Source organism: Pteronotus mesoamericanus, unplaced genomic scaffold (genome assembly GCF_021234165.1).
Source record: "Pteronotus mesoamericanus isolate MK-2021 breed Mesoamerican mustached bat unplaced genomic scaffold, CSHL_Meso_final contig_59, whole genome shotgun sequence".
NCBI classification, from domain to species: domain Eukaryota; kingdom Metazoa; phylum Chordata; class Mammalia; order Chiroptera; family Mormoopidae; genus Pteronotus; species Pteronotus mesoamericanus.
The window spans coordinates 3,960,321-3,972,438 of NW_026555206.1; the positions used below are offsets into that span (position 1 = coordinate 3,960,321).

General features: G+C 49.2%; 1 protein-coding gene across 1 annotated transcript; it reads left to right on the forward strand.

Moving 5' to 3' along the window:
• Positions 1–307: 307 nt before the first annotated feature.
• On the forward strand, positions 308–9,010 carry RGR (retinal G protein coupled receptor). Its single transcript, XM_054580484.1, has 7 exons — positions 308–386; positions 2,058–2,214; positions 3,289–3,410; positions 5,035–5,188; positions 6,471–6,588; positions 8,339–8,452; positions 8,879–9,010. The coding sequence occupies exons 1-7, from the start codon at positions 308–310 to the stop codon at positions 9,008–9,010; spliced, it is 876 nt and encodes a 291-aa protein (XP_054436459.1).
• The last annotated feature ends 3,108 nt before the right edge of the window (positions 9,011–12,118 follow it).

The window sequence follows — 12,118 nt, forward strand, 5'->3', positions numbered from 1 at the left end:
ATGCAACTCTTTCCTAAATCGGCTCTCAGCCACACACCATTTGGATTCTGGGTCCTTAATCCTGCCTGGTGGGGCTGAAATGAGACACAGCTCCACTCTGGCTTCTCAAAGCCAGAATTGTCCAGCTGGTGAACGGGTTCCTTCTTCTTGGGCCAAGAAGGTGATTTGGTAGGAGGGGCAGCAAGAATGAGCCCAAGATCTAGCATAATCACCTGCATCTGCCAGCATGTGACATGGCCCTTTAAAAGGGAAGGGTCTGGCTTTGGGGAGCCAGAGAAGAGCCGAGCCAGCTTGAAGGAAGGCAAGGATGGCAGAGTCCGGGTCCCTGCCCACAGGATTTGGGGAAATGGAGGTGCTGGCTGTGGGGATGGTGCTGCTGGTGGAAGGTGAGCCAGGCAGGACCTGGGGTGGAATGGGGACACAGTGGGCTCCCAGAACCTAGGCCACAGCTATGATACTGGCAGAGAGAGGTCTCTAAACCCTACTCCCCTGTGCCTAGACCCATGCAGGCTTTGATGGCTGCACCTGGAAGATGCAACCTGCAGTCTGGGAGCCAAAGGAGAGAAGCCAGGCAAAATGGGGAAGGACTTTGAAAGGGGGACATCTACCCAGGGCATGACCAAAAACCAGGGTTCAGGCCTTTGCATTGTCCTTTCCACAAGGAGAGAGTTTAATCCACTCCCTAGAAATTCTGCTGCGAATTTTGTATAAGATCAGGCCCCTGATAGGCTCTAGAGAGAGTTCTGCCACCTGTGTGACTATAGCTAAGTCACTCAAGTTTTCTGACCCTCAGTGCTCTGATATTCCAAGTGGGCAATGATGAAGGTCATATGGGATCATGGGTATAAAGTGCTAGCTGAGACAGATGCCCTGAGATTTAAGTTCATTCACTCCCAGCCTCTCCAGCACCCCCATTACTGCCACCATCTTCACTCTCTCAGCTCTAAGCATTTCCATTCTAAGGGTGACCTGGGTCCATGAGGTACCAGCCTCAACCCAGAGTCCCTAAGATGTTCACTGAGGCCAGAGCTGAGACTGTAGACCCTGGAGCTGGGTCAGCCCAAGACTAAGTTGTTGGGGATGCAGCCCTTGTTCAGAGCAGATCCAGAGAAATAATCTGCACATTTTCTAACCACGAAAACTGACAGTGGAGAGAGAGCAGCAGCATGAAGCTGGTTCTGGTGGCCCCAGCCTCTTTTCCTCTCCTCTGGGAACCCTACAGTCTAGCACCCCTCTATGTCCTCAAACATACCTTGAATTTTACCACTGTGTCTCCTTGCACATGCTGTTCCTATATCTAGAATGCTCTCTCTGCACCCCACCCTCTTAGTAAATGCTCACAGTTTTGAAGACAGGATACTCCCCCAACCCTCACTTTAGATGGGAGAAGCCAAGGCTCAGAGAGTGTAAGGAGTGACCAAGCTGAAATTCAAAGTTGGATCTGTCTGCCACCTGAGACCACCCCCTTTAAAGTTCACCGCACTGCCTGGTGTCCTAGACACCTCCTCGCTCTTACGAAGCCTCTTCCTCCTCAAGGGTCTCCCTGATACTGCTCCATAGCACTTAGAGAAGGCATTCTGGAATTTTGAAAGACTTGAGTTAGATTCCCAGCCCTATCACTTATGAGCTGTGTACTTAGGGCAAGTTAGCTAGGGCCTCTGACCCTCAGTTTCCCAACTGTAAATTGGGAGGATAGCATGATTGACTGGGAGGATTTTTATAAAGTGCTGAGCACCATTTTGTATGTCATAAATGTTCAGGGACCATTCATGATTACAAATGTTCTAGCATGAACCGTGTTGTGCTTTATGGGTTTTCTGCCTTGTCTGTCTTCTCATTAGACTGCAAGTAGTAGAGAGCAGAGTATGTATCTTATAGCTTTCAGTCTCTGAGGGCCAGCCCTGCTCATAGGTGTTTGATGAGCTGCACTCAGAAGTTTGCTGAGTGTGAAGGGTTAGGGATAGGAGGTTGCTCAGGCTCTGTCCATCCCAAGCTCCTGGTTCTGACCCTGCGTGGGCCTTACAAACCGCCTATGGTAGTCCCTACCTTCCTTCCAGCTCTCGCCGGTCTCAGCCTCAATAGCCTGACCATCCTCTCTTTCTGCAAAAACCCGGAGCTTCGGACCCCTAGCCACCTGCTGGTGCTGAGCTTGGCTCTGGCGGACAGTGGGATCAGCCTGAATGCCCTCATTGCAGCCATATCCAGCCTTCTTCGGTACCGGTACCATCCCCACCCCACCCTGGCCAGTTCTTGGTCTCTGGGGTCCTGCCTAGGGCCTGATCTCTGGACACTGAGCAGCCAGACCAGAAATATTCTTCCTACCAAACGAAAACTGACCCTAGCAGGGAGGGCAGGCTGAACTAGGCTAAATCCGAATTCCAGACTCCCACAGTTGCTCACACCTGACCAACAGAGTTGACTGACTGTAGGGATGAAGAGCACGGGCCCTGTAACCAGGCTGCCCAAATCTGAATCTTGGTGTCATTACTTTTACCTCTTGGCATCTTCTCTAAATTGGATATTATGATCTAACTCATATGGTGTTTGAAAGTATTGACTTTTTATTATTTGTAAATAACTTAAAATAATAATTGGTACCTGTAAAGCCTAAACAAGTGCTTGTGAAAGCAAACAGGATTTTGATAAGGGTCTCAGACCTCCTTATGTGCAAATTAGGGTCTTCCACCATGGCTCAGAAGGTGTTTACAAGATTGTTTTCTTAAGTGGACTGAACATTAGGCACTGCAGATGCCCAGCCTGGGCATGAATGATCTGTGGGTTTAAATCAGTGAGGATTCCTTGCTGTGATCTCCTGCCTCTGCCCAGGATGGGGGAGGAGCAACTGAAGCTTTTACCCTTGCTTGACCCATGAGGCCAAGATTTCAGAAGCATAGGTTCTACCCCCTGACCTTATCCTCATTTGCTCTGTGACCTTGGCTCAGCACCAAGTCTTCTCTGAGCCTCAGTTTCCCCATTTATGGAATAAACGTATAAGCCCTCTTCCCAACAAGGGTGTTCCATTTACTGTAATGGGGGCACCTGATCACACAGAGAGACCTTTGTTCCAACCATGGTGCTGAGCCTGGAGAGTTTACATCGGGTTCCATACCTTCACCAGTGACTTGAACTGTAAGGACCCAGTTTCGTCATAGAAAAAACAGGTAAGAAAGCGCTTTTCTGAAGAGATGAGCCAATATTTAGGAAGGGGCTCTCCAAGTTACTACAGGGCAGGTGTGGGAGGAGGGCAGGGACAAAGGGGAGGACCACTGTACCTGGTGTCTCCTACAGGCGTTGGCCCTATGGTTCAGACGGCTGTCAGGCTCACGGCTTCCAAGGCTTTGCAGCAGCATTGGCCAGCATCTGCAACAGCGCAGCCATTGCTTGGGGGCGCTATCATCACTACTGCACCCGTACGTTTGGGGCTGTGAGGGTGGAGGGACACCCACGTAGTGAGGTTGATCAGGATGAAGATCTGCTTGGTGTTTCCCAGTTCAAGGGACTGTGGGTGGGGGTAAGAGTGCAGGAGGGTGGGGTATGGGCACTTGGAAAAGGAGGAAGGCTGGGAGAGTGCAAGAAAAGTGTTGAGGCACAGGCTGGAAAGGCTGCAGCCTCAGGCCAGTCATGGGTTAGCTCTGAACCTTAGAATCCTCCTCTGAGAGATGATTTTTGTGACCAACTTCGTAGTTTTATTCTGAAAATCAAATGAGATCATAGATAGAGAAAATGTCATTGAAGATAGGCACTGTTGGGAGGCAGAGAGGTGATGTGTGTATGTGTTTGTGTGGGGGGGGTCTAGGCATGTGTCCCCACACCTGACACTTCCATAGAGCCTCTGCCATGCCAGAGCTTCATGAAAACCAGTCTAGCTTTGGATTTCCCCAGGCATATTGTCAGATATCATCTTCATAATTGGCCATATCAGTGTACCAACTGCTCTGTTATCTACTTGATATTTCTTTCTTAGAAGAGACTCCTCACTTTAAAAAATTTAAACACCTGTTTCATTCTTGTTCTCTACTGATCAAACCCCACTTGGAGTCCTGTCTATTATCCTGAAGTCCTTGTTTTCTGTGGAGTTTTCTTTTTCTTTTTTAAAAAATATATTTTATTGATTGTGTTATTATAGTCATCCCAATTATCCCCTCTTTACTCCTTCTACATGGTACCCCCATTCCCTCCAACCACCCCCACTTAGTTCATGGGGCATGCATATAAGTTCTTTGGCTTCTTCATTTCCTATATTATTCTTAACATCACCCTATCTATTTTGTACCTACCAACTTATGCTTCTTAATCCCTATACCTTTTACCCCATTCTCCCCCTTCCCTCTCCCAGCTGATAACCTCCTTGAGTCTTACTTACAAAGTAACATAGCATAAATCATGCACAAAGAAAGCATCTGGGAAAGACATTCTGCAGTGAGATCCAGGAGGAACCACTGGATAGGAAGGGCAGGATGAGGCTGTAAGGGGTATGGGTGGAGGGGTTATGGAGGCGGTCAGGCCAGCAAGACTGGTCACACAAAAAAATGCTGTCAGAACCTAGCCTCTGCCAGTGTTGCTGAGATGGAGCCCAACCCCCAAGTTGAGAGTTCTCAAAGAGTATCCTGAAAGCAGAGACAGTGGTCTGCTTCTGAGCAAGAGCTGAGATGGTGGTAATTCCAGACTCCACTTTCCTCTCCTAATGACCTTCACCTGAACCACTGTCCATGTTTCTTTTCTAACTTATCATTGGGAAGCACATCTGTCTCCTTTCTCTGTCCCCTAAAGGAGATGGTATAGAGCATCTACGAAGATCTTCTCATCTGTTATCTCTTTTATTCTTCATAACAATTCTCTAATGCAGGAACTATCATTCCCATTTTGTGCAGAAGAAAAGTGAGGTTCAGAGAAACTCTTAACTTGTTTGAGGCACTAAGCTATCACACATCAGAGCCAGGATTTAAGGCCACTTTTCATGACCATGAAGTTCATTCTTTGTCACCCTGATAGCTATCACCTCCTCTCAACCATCCTCCTCCTCTGTCCATGTAGGCAGTCGATTGGCATGGGACACAGCTGTATCCTTGGTGCTCTTCGTGTGGCTGTCTTCTGCCTTCTGGGCAGCACTGCCGCTCCTAGGCTGGGGCCACTATGGCTATGAGCCTCTGGGGACATGCTGCACCCTGGACTACTCCAGGAGGGACAGGTGAGGTGGAAGGCTCTCTTCCATGGAAATCTTAGCTTTGAGCCCTTATGACCGCAATGTCACAGATAAAAATCCAAATGGGTCAATGTCAATATTTGCCGGACGATCTCAGCTCCCTTCTTATGATATCCTCTTGCAGGTTAACAGTGGTACTGGGGAAAGCCCATTATGAACACTGACTGGCCAAGTGATGGAAATGTTATGCAAATTAAGGCAAAGAGTTGGGCACCAAAATGGGTATCATCTAGCGCTGAGTCCCATGACCACTTTGCCATCTTCATCACAGTCAGCTGTCCAAGCTCTGACTTTATTAATTCCTAGAGGGAGTCATGTCCTTGGTTTAGGAAGATTAAAAGAATGTTAAGGCCCTTTGCATTGGGAGGGACCTCCTTGGCCAAGTATTCAGGTCTTCAAATTCCCTAAACATCTTCTGTGAGCCAGTCCCTGGGCCAAGCCCTGAAGAGAGAGGAGTGAATGCATAATGACTACATCATCATGGAGCATGTGTCTAATACTGCCCCACTCGTGGGTCTTTCGGGAGACCAGGACCTAGGTAGACCTGTTCCAGCTCCCCTCTTACTTCTACTAGAACCATGTTGCATTCATCTGCTTTACATGTTTGCTCACATTTACTTGTGGAACATCTGCCCCTGATGAAAGCATCTTCTCAGGTGAAACCCACTTGGGAGCCCTGGGTCTGGTGTAAGCGAACCACCAGGGCACTCCTTGCAACTATTTTCCCAGCCTGCATCCAGTCCTTCTGACATCCCTTCCTCCCACCTGTCCTTAGTGGACAGCACCAAGGTGACACAGTAGCCCCCTAATGAAGGCTTAGCCATTCTGCCTCCCATGACTGCAACATAGCAATTTTTTCATTGACACAGTGCCCAGTCTCTTCACCAGCTTCAGACCCCTTTCAAATCCTCGTGTCAGGAACACTCCTTGAATACTCCTTCCTCTTGGTCCACTGACTGACATCTCCATCTGAAAAACATGTCCCCTAAAAGAAAGTGTCCTGTTCTCAGGGCTCAGGCACATACAGAGCTAAGCACTTGAACTTCCCAACAGCGTGTTGAAGGAGGACCCCCCCTCACCTCAGTCACATGGCTCCTTAAGGCAAGTTCTAGGAGGACCTAGTGGCTCCCTGGCTTTGAGAGTTGAGCTGGGACCCAAGAATGCCCAAACACTGAATACCCATCTGATGGGAGCAACTGAGGGGCCTTCGAGGATAGCAACCATCCCTGAGAGATGACTCTTACCCCTCTACCCCCTCTGCCTGCAGAAACTTCACCAGCTTCCTCTTCACCATGGCGTTTTTCAACTTCCTCCTGCCCCTCTTCATCACACTCATATCATACCGGCTCATGGAGGAGAAACTTGGGAAGACAGGCCATCCCCAGGTAAGGCATAACTCCTAGAGCAGAAGAAATCTCTCTGCCTCACTCAGGGACACCAGGGAATATAGGTGATGCGACAGACAGCAGTCAGGGGTTTTCTGTGTCTTCAACAATTGAGGTAGATCTCTCTTTAACAGAGCTGGGGTGTTAGGGCAAGAACGCACCCTGCCTGTGGTTGCTGGGGATTGCCAAGAGCTGGAGGGAGGATCAGGACTGCTCTGACTCACTGGACGGACACCATGACCCTGAGAACCCAGGTGCCCTGCCAGACTCCCTCCACACTGTAACATTTCTCTCTTTGCAAGGATGTGAGGGTTGGCACAAAATTACATACTTTTTAAATTCTGTTTTGAATCACTTTGAAATGTTTAATTTCATCACAGGCACAGGCTGTTACCCACAATATAAAATCACACCTGCAAGCATATTTGGCCAAGAAAAGTAATACTTCAAAATAAGCCCCTCTGGACATTTCTGAAGTTCTACATTAATACTTCCTTGTCACATTATTTTTTTAACTTTGTTACCTAGTTAATCTCTAGCAGATGAGCCATAATAAGCACCAAAGATTTTAAAAACCCAGATACTAATAGTACTTTGTGAATTATGTCCTTTCATTTTTGCAACCACTCTCAGAGGAAGGAAGGTTTTATTATCCCTATGTCACAAACTAGAAAATTGAACATTTGAGAGGTTAGCTGAGCAATTCATCAAAAGCCACAATTAGGAATAGAAGAGTTGTATCAAACCTAGGTCTGGGACACTACCATCAAGTGCTCAATCATGGTGCATAAAAGAAATATTCTTGTTGAGACATTTAATCTGCCACATTTTTTTTCTTTGAATTGGAAAAGAACTGTCCAAATCTATTTTACCTGGAGACCAGATTTCCCTGAGGCCTCAGAAGGAAGATAAGAGCTGTGCTGGGACCAGAATCACATCCTAAGCTCCAAGTTTGATGCCTACCTGCTCATCACAGCCTCCAAGCCCTGTGACAAGGCTGCCACACAAATTTTCTCATTTGTCTGGGTTGACTTCAAACTATCAGTTCTGATAGCATCATTAGAAGTTGCCACACAATAGCCCAGGGACCTTGACTGCGAGCTTAAATCACATTCTTTGTTAAAGGAAGACATAGTCAAGAGAAAATAAACATCAATTTTCAGCACAGAGTTTATCATCTGAGTGTATACAAGAAGAAGAACATGGCAACTTCCATCCTAAAATCGGATTACAAACTGAGTGCCTCCCTGTGGTCCCAGGTAGTACCAGATCACAAGCTCCCTGGATGTATCTCACTCAGTGGAAATCTGCCACTTTGACGCCAGGGCAGGTGGACCAGCCAGGTGGCTGCAGTTGCTGATGGAGAGCTGGTTCTGGGACTGAGGTGTGAGAGCAGCTCAGCCTGGGGACCTTCATGCACACGGCCGCACTCACAGAACCCAGGGTTCAACCAGGACAGAAGCTCATTAGCTGTGCCCAGACCCTGACTTCAGGCCAGTCAGGTAGTATCTGGCCATTTTACAGACAGGGTAACTAAGGTCAAGTAAGCTTAAATGACAGGCTTAGGGTCGTGCATCTTAAACGGCAAAGCGGTCCCTCTCGTCCCAAGTTCCTCCTCAGGCTCAGCACCTTCCCACAGCCTGGTCATGCTGCCCAACCCTGCTTAGAGCTCACACAGGCCCTGGTCTGTGCGGGGCTGCCAAGCATTGGAGCAGGTCGGTACCTCCCTCCTGTGACAATTTCTCCACAGGTAAACACCACTCTGCCAGCCAGGATACTGCTGCTCGGCTGGGGCCCCTATGCCCTCCTGTATCTGTACGCAGCCATCACAGATGTGACCCTCATCTCCTCCAAGCTGCAGATGGTACAGACTAGTCAGAGCTAGAACTCTCTCCGCCTTTGTATCTCTGTTTCACCCCATCTCTCTTTCATGCTTTACTGTCTCCATGATAGTCTGTCTTTCTCTCTTCCTTTGAATATTCACAGTTCAGTGGGAATTTACTTGCCATCGAGGCCACACGGGGCTGCTGTGAGACATTGCCTCAGCCTCATGTGAGATGACAGGGATAGACAGCCAGGTGGTGAGCATGCGTTATGGGACCAGGGGCGGAGACTGTGCCTGCAGAGGCGTGTGTTCCCGTACATCATCTAATAGCTAGTGAGGAAAGAAGTAAAGGCAGCAGGACAAGTCGGTGGCTTTGGGGCTAGGCTGGGGAGGTAGGGTCACCAGGTGGGGTCAGGGAGAGAAGCAGAGGCTTTGAAACTTGTTTCCTCGATGTTTTTGCAACAGGTACCCCCTCTTATGGCCAAAATGGTGCCCATAGTCAATGCTGTGAACTATTTCCTGGGCAGCGACATGGTCCACAGAGGAATCTGGCAGTGCCTCTCATCACAGAGAAGTGAGCGGGACCGAGCACATTGAGCCTCTCTGTGGGGCTGCTCAGATGCAGTCCCACCCCTGCCACTCTGGACTGAGCCTCATGTTGGGAGGTTGCCCAGGGAGTCCTACCCTGCAGTCTCAGAAGCCAAGCTCCAGATATACATCCTCCATCCCTAATGGCCCTGTTGAGCCTGGCGCTAGGCAGGACACATGAAAGGAGCTGGGCTCAGGGGCCAGAGAGACCTGAATGTTAGTTATAGCTCTCCACACAGAGGCTAGGGGCCTTGGGAAAGTCATTGTTCTTGACCCTAACATAAGAATATTAATATGGATTCCCTAGGGCTATCATGAGACTTGAAAAAGAGAATGTGTATGCACCATGCACATAGAAGCTGCTTATTAGAACAGAATGTTAGGACTCAGGGTTTTCCATCAAAAGGTGTAAAAGCCCTGGGTTACTTGTGAGAGCTCAACCCTGGCTGCCAGCATTCAGATGCTTCTTATTAAACTACGATCTTGTGTAAGTCATTTACTCTGCCTGTACATCTATTTTTCAGCCTGTGAGATGTGATGACAGTAAAGACAACTTGACCATGCAGGAAAGACCAGAATGTCACCTGGCATGTTAAGTACTCACTGAGAGTTATCCGCCAAACACTCACCAGTCAAAGACAGCTAAGCTGCATGTTGCTTAGCTGCCAACATTAAAAAGCAATTTATTTAAAACTCCAGATGTCTGAAGAGGAGGTCCCACCAGCCTCCTCCATGGTGACAGTTTGGAGGGGTCAGGACATTTCTGCCATTTGCCCAGGGCACGTACTCTCCAATAGCTGCAGCTCATGCATTCCCTGCAGAGCCCATCTGAGCATCTGGGTTTGTGACACTAACACTGGAGGCCCCATCCCTGGATGTACAACTGCACCTCCCAGAGGACAAGGTGCACAGACCTGGGTAGGACCCATTTTCCTGGAGGAAGATGGAGATGCTTGGCAGGGTGATTAAGGGCTCTAGTAAAGGTCTGATGATGGAGGGGCAGCTTCCCCAGGCACCATGGAGGCAGGAACGATAGAGCTGAAGAGGGAAGAGGCAAGTCCCCAGAGCTGGGGGATGGGGTAGTCATGAGAACTGCATCTGGGGTCCCTGGGCACCAGGACCTGACTCTCAGTTTTACAGATGCAGAAAATCAGGTTGCATAAACGTAACTCACGTAAAGTCCACACTAAGTTGAGGCCAGTCCAGTCATTTTGCAAAAGAGGTGGAGTGAGCAGAGGTAGCCTTCCCACAACAGTCTTTTCTAGACCATGCCTTATGGAGGGGGCTATGGAGACAAGATGCCTCTCAGCCTCACTCCAGCACCCACACATGGTTCTTGTCTTAGGCCCTGGAGTGGGGCCAGCAGGGAAAATCCTGGGCCTAAGCTGTGTTCACACACGGGCTGTTTGGGTGGCCAGGAAGGTGATGTGGTTTGGAGTTCAGAGTTGTTGACCCTGTCTCCACTGCTCATGGATCCTTAAATTGTCTTTATTGGGGAGCTGACCTTAACTCTGCCATTTGACATAACCTACTAAGATGGGGCAAGGAAACACAGTGAGAAGAGAAGGGGGATGAACCCAGACCCACAGAAAGGGTGGAAGATGAGAGACGCTGATGACATCCAGCAAGAATGGCCAATGTCCCCAGACAGATCAACCTGTGCTCAAAAGAGAGGTGGGGAGGGCGGCAGGTTGGCAGGGGGTAGTCAAGGACATCTTTAGCCCAAGCCCACATCTGTGTGGAGCTGGAAATGGTGGCCTCAGGCTATCTCCATGCTGGACTGGGTCAGCAGGAGATGAGAAGGGCTGAAGTGATACCCTGTGTGTGGAGGTAGATCCCCAAAGCCTGAGGCCATTTACTTAAGAAGTTCCAAATCTACCCAGACCCTCACCTCTCATTCACAAAGTAGGTTTGGGGAGCCTCATTACCATTGGGTATTTTCCAAAGTACTTTCAGGATCTAAAGTCGCCTGTGGACACTGTGTGCAGTCCTCTGTGGACACCTCAGTGTGTCCACCGAGGCAGTGCAGGGCTCTCTGCCTGCCAGCCCTCCAGCACCCCTGCCTCAACCTTCCATGGAGCAGCTCAGCAACAAGGACAAGGGAGGTGTCTGAGTCTTGTCTGAGGCCCACCTTTCTGTGAGTCCTTGGCACAGTCACTGGGCTGGGACAGGAATCAAAGCCACCAGTCCCTGGATCTTAGACAGCTCCTGTCACAAGATAGAGAACAGCCCCCAAGGCCCAGCACCACCTGAGGCTCCCTTTGTTCTGCATGGACCAGGGGCCATATTGTAGCCCTCAAACTGTCTACAATGAACATTTATCACTTCTACAGTCAGAAAAAATGCTCACATGTGAAGAGAGTGATTACTTCTGTTTCCATGGAGCTTTTGTTTCCTGGCTCCTTCTGTTGGTCTGATTTTGGTGACACTTCCCACCTCCCTCACTTCCCTGCCCACCCTCAGGCTCCTGTTTCTTGGGCACCCCAGGTCTCTTCCCTCCATTCATTCCTGTGGCTCATAATGCCACATGGTAAGGATAGTGCCCTCCCCCCCACCACACACAGACACAATGGACTTGGGGGTACGCACCAACATGGTCCCCATGCCCACACCATCTATCACTGGGGCCACCATACTGTCCCCAAATTCGCCAAGAGTCAGGAGAACTAAGGCCAATGGTGGGTGGGGGAACCAGAACCCTGAGGCACCAGGAAAGAAGGGTGAAAGCAACAGAGACTCTGGAGCCTGGTCCACAGACCTGAGAGCTCAGGGCATCTTCACAGCATCCTGGGAACTGGCCCTGCCTTTGCTTCAGGCCTCACCAGCACTCCAGGTCCATTGGCCTCGGCCCACCCTGTGCCACCAAAGAATCCAAAATGGATTTGGAAGAGGCCACTACAGGCAGGTGAACAACTAGAGCTAGGTGCCAGAAAACAATTAAGCAATCCCTTCCTCATTTGTAGGTAAGCATTTATTTGGCCACTAACCGTGTCTGTATCCTTTGGTCTTGCTCACCTACTCACTCAATGTGCGTTTAATGAGCAGCTGCTGTGTCAAGCACTGTGTTGATAGGAGGACACAGGACTGAGACCCTTTACAGTTTCTTCACAAGGAGTT